This window comes from Branchiostoma floridae, chromosome 4 (assembly GCF_000003815.2).
Source record: "Branchiostoma floridae strain S238N-H82 chromosome 4, Bfl_VNyyK, whole genome shotgun sequence".
Classification (NCBI taxonomy): Eukaryota; Metazoa; Chordata; class Leptocardii; order Amphioxiformes; family Branchiostomatidae; genus Branchiostoma; species Branchiostoma floridae.
Genome location: NC_049982.1, coordinates 28686354 through 28698837, shown reverse-complemented (window position 1 = coordinate 28698837; position 12484 = coordinate 28686354). Strand labels below are relative to the sequence as shown.

Sequence of the window (12484 nt, the reverse complement as noted above, 5' to 3'; positions counted from 1 at the left end):
GAACAAAGCTAACAAGGCTGGAGCTGTGCTTGGACTCCAGGCTACCGGACTCCCTATTTCGGCATTAGAAAACCAATGTTGGAAATGCCGACTTGGTCAGTTTCGCCCATGGAAAAAAGTCTTATTTTCTATGTGGTACTAAGTTCTTTATGCGTAGTCGCAAGACGTAAAGAAACGTTACAAAATTGAGATCCCAATAAAATGCCTTAAAAGCGTCAAAAACAGCCGAATTCTAATCTCTGCTTTTGAGTCATTGAGAGTAGCTTGGTTCGAAGTCTGTTGTGGACGAATGGCGTTTGTACTCACGCGCCGCGTGTGTTTCCGGTCTGACAGCCGCAGGCCAACGGAGGGTAAACGTGGGTTTTAAGTATATAAACCATATTTCTTCTCTTTCGTCCTCCCCAAAATTGACTGTGTAATTCTATAGCTTTTCTGTTAATGTACTAAATATTTGTTGGATACATCAGTCAATGCTTCTTATTTTGCTAGATCATAATAGTTCCCAGCCTACTGTAATTTCTAATCTGTTTAGCTATAATGATGGCCAAGTTAGATCCGCGATGGTGATACTACATGATTGACCTATATTTCCAATAATGAAATTCCTGTTCCCTTTAGCGCTGATGTATTAAATTTTCAAACTTCAGACAGATGTAATAAGATAACGATTGCCTTTCATTAGTTTTGACCGTATTTTGTTAGTGATATTCTATGCCATGCCAATGAGAGTGTACTTTTTGTTTTATATCAAATAGATCCGCCTCGAAGTAGGACCTGACTGTTCGGTGCCACTCAAAGGGTTCCAGAAGGACGCAAACGACTTCTGTAAGCTGTTTGCCAATGCGGCTTATCAGGGCTCAAGATCGGCATTCCTGACTGCCTGGGGAAGATGCTCCAAGCTGGGTAGTGATGCATCTTCTAAAGGTATGTGCAGAAATGCGTGTATACAACTGACTGTCCAAACGTGCCGCTGTGTACTGTGTATAGTAGGAGATCCCTTAGCGCAATTGGAGGCGCGGCGGGCTCTGTACCAAGAGGTCACGAGATCGAAACCTGCCACGGTTGAAACCCATCCTTTGCCCTTGGGAAAGGCACTTTACACTACTTTCATCACTTCACTCAGGTATAAATGAGTACCTGGCTTAACGTCCCTCGGATAGGACGTTAAATGGAGGTGTCTGCGGAGAGCCACACCCCACGTACGTTAGATAACCCACCACGCCTTTCGAAAAAGGATATGGGCATGCTCCGGTGTGCGATGGTGCAAATTCTTTTGTCTAGCGTTGGCGAACCTCCGTCCCTTATCAGCCATACGTTGATTTACACCAATCACCCGGAATTGACGCATCCGCGTCTTGGAATTAGTCAGCGTAAGGGTATGTCACCCCGTAAGGGATGAGCGGGCTTTCGGCCGCATTAGGTCTTATAATGGCAACGGCGGGTGTGACGGCAACAAAAATGATACATTTCAAGTGAACCGACCTCAATTACTGACATATCAGTCAAATGCAATGATGTTGCCCTCCCTGTGGAATTCGCACTGTAGTTGAAGGTTTCAGCACAGGTTTTACATCTACATGGTTAATGAAAAATTTATAGCAAGGTGCTAACCTGCTCTGGTCCATGTACTGGGTTTTACATATAAATGTATAATGTAGCTGTATTTGGATTGTTATTAGCGGTCCTAACTATTACCACCTATAAAGTATAAAAGAAAAAAATTCTTTCTGAACAATTTCAGTTTGATCCATAGTTCTTACATTCAAAGTGATGCAGATAATTATGAATGTTACCTGTACCAGTGCAGGCATGCAGAAAAATTATTTCAAGCCCTGACATTATACCCGAACTACTATTGGGGACGAGGGTCTTGCATAACTGTGTGCTGAGAACTTTTAGGCAGTTTTGGCGACGCCATTTCAAGTTGACCTTCTTTCAACTTCTTAAGTACCCAGACTTAAGTGCCCAGTTCTCTCTATCCCAAGGTGAGATTATCTTTTTTGTGTGTGTGATAGTCACTTCACTGCTTTGTCAATCTTATTCCGTCTACGAAAGTGTGTCGGAAGTTGGCTATGCTGGCAAAATCATATATTGCAAAATGCATAAGTAAAAAGTCGGGTGAATTTGTAGCCCTAAATATTGTCTATCAGAAAATAGCACTCGCTTCTGGGATGAATGTCTCTTAACGTTAAGTTTGCGGAAATTTGATTTCGCAGCAGGGAGCTTCAAACATGGAATGTTCGCAGTGGTTTTGATTCACGTTAGCTAGCGTATCCTGCATAGTGATTGAAATACCAGCGCCTTTATGGACAGATCTTTGCCGACTCATTCTCAACCAAGTAACTACTATCAGAATGTGTGTCAACCACTCTCGACCAACAGGCAACCATAAACACAGAAGAGCCCTAGAAGTATGTTTAAAGGTAAATGCGATTCAAGCTGAATTCTGGTTTCCTTCTGGTGTGTACAACATAGATGAAAGGGTCATTTTGCTTAAGAATGAAATTTCAAAATGCGCTGGTTGTGCTCCTTTTCCTTAGAGAGTTAAGAATCAGTCAAGAAAGACTCGTCAGTTTGTGACATTTGAAACTCGATCTGGATTAGATCATTGACTGCAATTTGTTAAGAAACGGTAAGGAGCTGCTTGGGGCATGTCCGACGCTATAAGCTAGCCATGACCGTACATTGGCTCCCAAATTCCGACCTACCTCCTACATTGGTTTACTAATGATCGTGGGGCATATTTGGCTATGTGTAAGCTTTTAGCATATTGTGTACTGAAGCGTAATGTATTTATAGTAATAATGGGAGTTTATTACTCATATACACAGATGGAGAAACGTCTTCCTCAGGATCCGCGGATGGACCGAGCTCCTCAGCGGCCAAATCTACCCCACCAGATACCTCGATAGAGTTAGAGAGAGATGCTATCAAGCGGCATCTTGTGGGTAAGTCAGACTGTTTGGGCAGAGTTTTTGTAGCGCAACCATCAGGGGAGCCTAAATAATCATACGATCTTTACTGAAAACATACGATCCACTACTAGGAAACATATGATCCTTACGGAAAACATACGGTCCACTACTAGGAAACATACGATCCACTACTAGGAAACATACGATCCACTACTAGAGATATACGATCATTACGGAAAACATACGGTTCTTACTAATCTTTTGGACCAACGCTCGGGTCACGTCACACAAGCGGCAGATTCACTATGGCGGCCTCGGGATTGCTCATTATTCGTTACGATATCTTTGCGTACAGGCTTATCATATTCTGCTAAACACCAAACCCCAACCTACAGTAATGCTGACTTCTTAGGCGGCAAATTATTGTACCAACTACACATGAAAAAAAGGAAGTTCTCCAGAGTCCACTATCTTGAATTTGCCGCTTAAGTGACGTAGTCCAGCAAATTAGTAAACTGAGGGGCTGAATTGCTCTGCTTGACAATTTTTTTGTACATTATTGTTACACAAGCAAGAGTACTAGTATAGGATTGACAAATACAAAGTATACAACGATTACAATTTAACATACATACTTAGTACATCGCAACTGAAGACAATTTACAACTACGCACGCTACTTCACCCCGACCAATCGAATGGGGACATCCCTCGCGAATGTGCACACTCCTCTAGAAAATAGGACACTCCTCGACTTTCAAGGGGGCGCTCCTCTTGGAAAGGGGATGTTTCTCCCTCAATTAGGGGACGCTCCTCCGGAAATGGTATGGTCATCGGGCACAGGGGACGTCCCTCCAACACCCCCGCCGGCCCGTGGAATCGGCCGCTAACCCGACAAATCCCTTTCTAGTTCATCTAAATCACAACATCCAAAACTTTAACCCCGTCAGTGCTCTCGACAAACGTCATACCTCGCCAGGTAAGGATAGTTTGTTATTAAAAATTTAGGCATGTTGGAAAAAAAGCCGCCCGCGCGGCAGAACATCACTAGTCTTCAGTTTAAAAATGGCGGCGTATCGCACGCCCGGCAAGCAAAACATCTAGTTTTAGCCTAAATATCCGCGTGCTTGTCGAGTTTTAAGGCCTCTCTCCCCAACACACGTACATGGGAGAAGTTTCTAACACGATGTCAGACGTAGTTATTCGGGATTTTTTGTACAACGCGGCTACATGGCCCGATACCGTATCCGTGTGCTTGTCGAGACTGGCTTCCCTCCCCAGCACACGTACGGTCGCCAGGTGGACGGTATCGATAAGCCGTAATACCGGGCGTTTCCAGTAAACCGCGGCCTTTTCACAAGCCATAACAGATAACTACGCATGACATCGTGTTAGAAACTTCTCCCATGTACGTGTGTTAGGGAGGGAGGCCTTAAAACTCGACAAGCACGCGGATATTTAGGCTAAAGCTCGATGTTGTGCTTGCCGGACGTGCGGTACGCCGCCATTTTAACACTGAAGACTGGTGATGTTCTGCCGCGCGGGCGGCTTTTTTTCCAACATGCCTCAATTTTTAATAAAAAACTATCATTACCTGGCGAGGTGTGACGTTTGTCGAGAGCACTGGCGGGGTTAAAGTTTTGGATGTTGTGATTTAGATGAACTAGAAAGGGATTTGTCGGGTTAGCGGCCGATTCCACGGGCCGGCGGGGGTGTTGGAGGGACGTCCCCTGTGCCCGATAACCATACCATTTCCGGAGGAGCGTCCCCTAATTGAGGGAGAAACATCCCCTTTCCAAGAGGAGCGTCCCCTTGAAAGTCGAGGAGTGGCCTATTTTCTAGAGGAGTGTACACATTCGCGAGGGATGTCCCCATTCGATTGGTCGGGGTGTACTTACAACAAATGATTGCACTGTGTGAGCGTAGTAAATGACTCTGATATAGCATGAAACTAGTCGTGGGGAGCAGTGTGGTCACAAACTACAGAGCGTTTAGTAGGGTAAGAATGGCTGGGACTGAGATAGACAGATACCGCTTTGTCCCAGTTGGCAGTTTGTATTGACGTGCCTGAGTTGCATGTTGTGGGACGGGTTTCGAGCTGGGAGTAGCCAGGGGGCGTGTCTTGTAGCTTTCGTAACTGCAAGGGTAAAGTCCTGGCACAAGGTCAGTCTGCGTTCTGACAGACTTTGGAGGCTGAGTGTTGACAGGGCATCAGAATATGAGAGATATTGACTTCCCAGCATAATTCTACATGCCCGTCTCTGGACTCTTTCAATGCTGTCACAAGATGCTCATCTTGTGAGTTCAGCATTCCAGCAGAGTGTAGCGTACTCAAGTGTTGGTCTTATATATCCACAATACACAGTGGTCAGGTCAGGAAGAGGGACACCTGCTCGGCCTAGTCTTTTCAGGAAAAACAAGTGTCTGCTTCCCTTAGTTACCATGGCATCTACGTGATCAGACCAGTGTAGGTCCAGTAAATTTGCCTGTGTGATGATGCTGAGTGTCTGACCACCAAGAGTGAGTGGCTGCATCCCAGGAGGAGTTCGCAAAAGTACATGGCTTTACAATTTATGGGATTAGGTGACATTGAGCTCAGCTTGCTCGGCCCAGGTGTCAAGGGTGTTAAGGTCGGACTGTAAGTTTGTTGAAGCGGATACTGGTCAGACTTCTCCCAAGTTCAAACTGTCCACATATTTCCAGTGTTTGTTGTCTGTTGAGGGTCTTGTATCATTTATCATGGCTAAGAACACAAGTGGGCATCGTGTATTTCTAGTAGTGGATCATATGTTTTCTGTAAGGATCGTATGTTTCCTAGTAGTGGATAGTATGATTTCCGTAGGGATCGTATGTTTCTTAGTAGTGGATGATGTGGATCGTATGTTTTCCGTAAGGATCGTATGGTTACTTAGGCACCCCTGAACATTACGGTACTTTATCTGAATGTAGGAGACTTAAGTAAATTGAAATGGATGGATGAGATGGATGGATGGATGGATGGATAGATAGATAAATTGCTTCTTGTTTACTAATTAGACCATTATCTGCTGCTTACAGGCGACCACTCGATCCCTGTACATAAGATGATCGAGCCAATGTGGAAGCGGCTATGCCGACACGCTGACCCCGGCCATGTGGACAGACTTGTCACAGCATTCAAGAATTGTCGGGATGGCCCATACACCATCCTGGCTGTCCACATAGTCGGGGTGGCGCCGGCGAATTTTAACAGAAGAAACTTGCAGGGCTACACCTACGAGGTGATAGGTGGCAACCACACCCGCCTCGCGCTGCAGAAGCTGCTCGCCGAAGACCCCAGTGCAGACGCGTACCGGAATGTCATGGCCAGGGTCTACTGTGACCTTTCCGACAGCCTTGCGAAGAGGGTAGGAATGGATCACAACAACATCCATTTTGCCCTCGAACCTTCCTCCGCAGATCGTTTGTTCACTTTCAGGGCCGCTGCATATGCAGAGGCAGGGTACACAAACGAGGCTGACCTCACCACTGTTGACTTGACGCCCTCACAAAAAAAGCAGATAGAGGATCCGTGGAAGGATGGCTTGGTTACGATGCTGGCGGTTGTCCCCGTAAGTGTTATGATGTGTTGTGTTGTTCTTGTTAAAAGCACGGTCACATAGGTCGTGCGATCGTCGTACGATTTTGATGCCATCGATCAAGCAAGCCGTGACAGAACCAACCACCGACATGGATTCAAAACAGAAATTTGTGAGCCAATACAGTTGGTCTTTGCTTCATAATCCCCGAAGCTAGTGATCATACGACCCTCTCACGACCTATGTGCACGTGACTGCGCACTAAGTTGTCTTTTGATTATCTCCACGCTGTATTGCAACTCATTTGTACAGTTTCGCACTTTGTGTTATTTGACACGTGTTCGAATTATTATTATTTGATTTAATCACAATTTATTTATTCCTTGTTCATTCATTTACAGACAGTGAAAGCGTCAAGGAGGAGAAGGCTTGGCAACCTGTACGGCTTGGAACTTCGCCTTGCCACAGCGTCGTGCAGGGTGTGGAACAAACTGTGCGAGTTTGTAGAGAAGTGGCAGCAGGGGGGCATCCTCAAACAGCCCAGAGGGAGCAGGATCCTGAAAACCTGTAACCTCAAGTTCCTTGACGGGAAGGACGAGGACAAGAAGATGGAACTACTCCAGAAACTCCTCAACGGGGATCTGGAGTATGGCTTCGACAATGAGGTACGTAACATCTAATTTACATTACTTAAAATATCGGTGATACACCTGAAATAAACGCCGTTTGATGCATGTTACTGTTCGTCAAAAGTCAACAATGCAGTAAGGAGCCTTATGTCAAAAGCAGGTGGCACATGTCCATGTGCGTTTGCACGTGTGAATTTATATGCATTTTACTAATGCCTATGAGCAATTAAGTTGATATCTGTCATCTCACAATGCTGAATATTAAACGTTGTATTTCCCATAAGTCACAAGACAAAGGCAAGAAGAAGAAACAAAAGACAGCCATGGAGATGTCACGTGACAGCGCCGTAGCAGGTGCTGGTGTACCTGCACCTGTACCCGGAACCAGCAGTCCCGAGCGTGCGCCGCAAAGTGAAGAAGATAAGGTGAGGAATCTTTTCGCCTTAGATAATTTGAGAATTGTCTAGCGTACAACATATTCGCGTTAGCAGGAAAATTTGCCACGTATTGTTTTTTGAAATAGAATGTGTGACAGTTAAGTCAGCTTTCCAATGACTAATCTCTGTTGCTTAAAGCGATCCCGCTAAGGCCTACGTCACATTTCCTACCCGGGGCCCGGCCGGACTGTTAACGGAAACGAAAAATTAAAGATGATGCTAATAAATATGCACAAGGCATACTGTTGAATTATTTTTGGTACATTTTGTGTTCTTGTTGTCTTTTATATCGAACCTGTCGTTCCACAAAGCTGCCCGGCCGGGCCCCTTTGTGGAAATGAGACGTTAGCCTAAGGTATGTGATTGGAGTTCACTCCTATCCGACATGTTGTTGACTTAAATATATTTACTTTTGAAAAGGGGGTATCGGGAGGAGAGAGGTCGCATTTGGGCAGGTTCCACTTCGCTTAACGTATCGATCTAATAGTAGTTACCTGTGCTGCTGTGTCAAATCGTTAAATAAGCGCACCTTGTCCGTACCAAATACAAAGAAACCGATTTGATATTCGTTTTAGTTGTCAGTAGAATTGTTGCCGATTAGTCACTGCAGCACAAAAACATGCTTCATGTTTCCATGCAGGTGAGTCCCAGCAGCGCTGACACTAGTGACGGGAAAGATGCCGTCATTGATAAACAGGCAGCAGAACTCCAGACCCTGCGGGCTAAGCTGGCGTCTTTGAAGGTAACTATAAATCTAAGGTGTCGGTTTACTTTACTAGCTTTGAACAAATCAGCAGGATATTTCATTGAATAATTTTATGCTTTATAAACATTTAATTATATCTGGCCATGCAGGAGAGTTACAAGAAGAAGGAGATGGAACTCAGGGCTGCACATGACAAGCTGGAAGAGGCGAGGGCAGACACCAAAAATCTCCAGCTGGAGATCAAACAAAGCAGGGAGGAGCAGAAAAAAATGCTGCTGGAGTTGGAAGGGCTCCGGGAGGTAAGCAGCATTAAGTAGCTTTTTGGATCATAATCTGATATAATCCCTAAGGCATACAACTAGCATTTGCTCACGACTCCGCAAGATTTTGTGCCGACCTTATATAGAGAAACGTAAAATATGTCTATTTGGTGACTCTTAAGCTCATTGTTAAATGGAAGCAAGCAAAACCCTGAAAAGTAGCTTTGAGAATTAAAACCACGATACAATTCGGTGATCAAAGCTGAACGAAATGTTTTCCTGCCCATTATCACACAAATGTGTCCCGGATGTTGCGTAACGCCATCACTTGGTCAGACGACGACAAATCCATACACTTCATCTCTTATGTAAGAAGGCGAATACAAAAATGTGGAAATAAAACAAAGCAAGGTTGCAAACTTTAACGACTCAGAAACATTATAAATGCATTCGTCGTCATCATTTGTTACCTTCAGGTTGATAAACTTTTCTTCCTTGGGCACATCCTACTATGTAGAGTTTAATGGTCTGTGCTAGATAGCTGATTTGATGTTAGATGACTTACGAAAAAAGGTCTGTTTTTGTTAGAACGCTGGCGACGGAGCAATGCCCAGTGCTAGTGGTATGCTGAAAACAACACGCAGGAAAGGGTTAGTTTCTTCTTGTTGATAATTTAAGCATCAAGAACTCAGAAGCACGTGTCCTTAAGTTTCTTTTTCACGTACAGCACATAACCGTTGACGTATCTGTTTTCCTTTCATTGTCAATATGACGTCTAAGAAGTCACTTCTTAATAATTAATGAAAAGGCACATTGACGTTTTTCTATTTCACAAGGAACCTTCAATTCGATCGACTTGATATGCAATTTAGTGTGGACGGTGGTTAACTGAAATCGTTGTCTACTCAGTAATAATGAAAACAAGGTATGCGAGATTTCCTTTACAAAGTTAATGTTATATCTTCTTACATTTCAGCAACAAACGTAACATAAGCGGAGACAGCCAGGACAACCAGGTATGCCCGTAAGGCTTTTACGTCGGGAATGAACATTGGTAATATCTAGATTTCATTTTGTAGTAGGCGGGTTAACGGTACAAATAGTATGTTGTCACCTATTCCAGTAAATAAATGTTAAATATATCTTATTTCAAAACGCAAAATGACCGGAATCAGTTTCGAATTTTCTTAAACAAGACAACCTACCTCTTATAGAAAATATAGCATGAATAAATGATATTTCTATACCATCTTCTGTATTTATAAGTGCTCACAGCATTTTAGCAAAAACCATTAGCTGTCATCTATACAGTCAGTATGAATTAGAAATTGATTGAATACGTTAAATTGTCACATAACTGCAGCTTAATCAAGATTGCAAGACTACTCCCCATGTTTCAATCAGTTATGTCGCATTTTGTCGTTTCAGTCATCTGCACCGAAGTCCCGAAGGAATGAACCCAGGAAGGTCGGTAATGATTTATGTCTAGTCGCATAGTCACACTTTGTCGTGACATAGGCACACGTTCATTCACGTACCTATAATGGGGTCAAAGTTAAACGATGTGTGATTTGAGTAGACTTTTGTATATGTCAACAAAGTAAGGGTGTCTTCAAATAGATTTTTCATTAATATTTCGTATTCTGTTATGAGCTAAGTATGTTTTTCGCCCACAATGCAGAACAACTACGAGGTGGATGAGATGATCGCCTTCAAAGGGACGACAGAAGACAAGGACCCTGAACCCTGGTTCGGTCGTGTCGTCGTTTCCAAGCCGCTGAAGGTGAGGTGGTACGATAAAACAGATGACGACACGTACCAGGAAGAGGTTGACAGCGACGGGGTACCGCTCAAAGATGAGTTTATTTCTGCGAAGGATGTCGTCTGCACTGTAAACTTTAATGACGACATGACCCTCGCACAGGAGGAGCACCTCCGGGTGTTTGGCATGCCCCAGTTTTCTGCTAACTAGTGTGTTTTCATTATTTTTCATCATCAATGTGTTTTGACAGGTGTTAGGGGTATACTCGCTTTTGTTTTTTTAGTTATAGCACGCCGTATATAGTTTTTTTTTCAATCTGCAAGTTCTATCAAGTGTTTGTACTATGCTATGCCTACTGTTCTATGCCTTCTAGCATAATTATTTGTCATGTATTTATCTTGTAAATGACCGAAGTACATAAATCATTCTAAGTATAATCGGCTTACCACACAGTGTTTCAGGGCTACAATGAGTTAGTTAGTCTTTAAAAGTAGACTATGTCATCTCTTTAGATGTTTTACTTTTCAATGCTATGACCGTGTATTTCACGAATATGACAAAGTACATGGGTCTGTTGATCAGTAAGTGGAAAGATAGCTTCTTTGGTTGTTGGGAACATTATCTAGGATCCATTCAATGATATTCGGCGTTTTCACACATGAAAGAAATCTCCAGCCAAATTAGATACCCAATCATTCTAGTCAAATGGTAGTTTATACACTCTAAGTACTCAATAGTAGAGTGTTATCCCTCGTAGGAGGGATATACACATTAAAACAGGACGGAAACTAGGTTTAGATTTGATGTACATCCCTCTTATTAATAGGCCTCTCTTGTGCGTGTTTTGGGCATCCCTTTTCAGGGTCAACCCGCCTGCAGAAAAGGATAGTGTATTTTGTGTAGTGTGTTTTAAGGAGAAATCCAGTGTGCCCTGGGTAAAGCACTGAGGAAGTACTCCCTACTGTGACCATCCCAGCAGCTAAAGGGCTGAATTGAAACCTACAAATACATAAACTAATAAAAATCCCAGACTGTATACATGCTGGAAACAAAGGCAGAGTCAGATTAGCATAAAGTACTGGTCCAAAATTCAAATATTTTTCTCTAATGTTTTTCAAAGAAACACTATCAAAGCCTGTAGAATTATCCAGATAGCTGTAACAAAGTTACATAATCAAGGTCCTATTGAAAGAACAGCAAATTTCAAATTTTTGGAAAGCAACCTTGTACTCGTATTAAAACTTTCAACTCAGCTCTATCAACTTTGTATGAAAGTGTCTTCTTGTATCTACAATGTTTGCAACTTGAAAATATCTTCCTTATAACTGAATTAGGTTTGATATTCATGTGTCTACAAATATGGCTGTGGTATCTATTTGGAGGTCTATTAACAGGGACCATACATGTAGTCTGTACAAGCATGTAACTGACAGTCACGTCTCACACTACCAAAGCAAGCCAAGCAAGCATTGTCATAACTTTATATTCTGTGTACAGCATTGACATATTCAGAGTAGTGTGATTTTATGCTATGATTCTTCTGTAAATGCTGTGTAGTATTATTATGTTGATATTGATTGTAGAATAAACAGTAAAATACGAACCGAATTTTTTTTCGGACTGTTGATTCTTTTGAGGTAATAGGAACATGTTATTGCACAATGTAACTCACATTCTTTTACAGAGAATTGCTTCTATGAGGCTTTCATCCGCGCTGACGGTACAAGGCTGTTGGTCGCTGTTGGGCGGCTTTTAACCGCGCTCAGACAGGCGGCTTTTAACCGCGCTCGGACAGGCGCTTTTAACCGCGCTTAGACAGGCGGCTTTTAACCGCGCTCGGATAGGCGGCTTTTAACCGCGCTTAGACAGGCGGCTTTTAACCGCGCTCAGACAGGCGGCTTTTAACCGCGCTAACCGCGCTCGGAGAGGCGGCTTTTAACCGCGCTCGGACAGGCGGCTTTTAACCGCGCTCGGACAGGCGGTTTTTAACCGCGCTTAGACAGGCGGCTTTTAACCGCGCTCGGACAGGCGGCTTTTAACCGCGCTTAGACAGGCGGCTTTTAACCGCCCTCGGACGGGCGGTTTTTAACCGCGCTGAGAGAGGCGGCTTCTAATTGCGATCGGACGGGCGGCTTTTAACCGCGTTTAGCGAGAAAATCTAAGACTGTATGGACGCTCTTCTGGAAATCATTGATGTCTGCCAAATATATTATGGAATA

At 43.5% G+C, this 12484-nt stretch overlaps 1 protein-coding gene across 1 annotated transcript in view; it reads left to right on the top strand.

Moving 5' to 3' along the window:
* LOC118412793 overlaps positions 1-11878 on the top strand; it is a 15455-nt gene extending 3577 nt beyond the window's left edge. Inside the window, exons 2-12 of the mRNA XM_035815814.1 lie at positions 756-924; positions 2832-2948; positions 5972-6504; positions 6873-7136; positions 7385-7525; positions 8178-8279; positions 8393-8542; positions 9092-9153; positions 9480-9519; positions 9932-9970; positions 10185-11878. Coding sequence (XP_035671707.1) covers positions 756-924; positions 2832-2948; positions 5972-6504; positions 6873-7136; positions 7385-7525; positions 8178-8279; positions 8393-8542; positions 9092-9153; positions 9480-9519; positions 9932-9970; positions 10185-10475 — 1908 coding nt within the window. The 3' untranslated portion in view covers positions 10476-11878. The remainder of the gene's footprint in view (positions 1-755; positions 925-2831; positions 2949-5971; positions 6505-6872; positions 7137-7384; positions 7526-8177; positions 8280-8392; positions 8543-9091; positions 9154-9479; positions 9520-9931; positions 9971-10184) is intronic.
* The last annotated feature ends 606 nt before the right edge of the window (positions 11879-12484 follow it).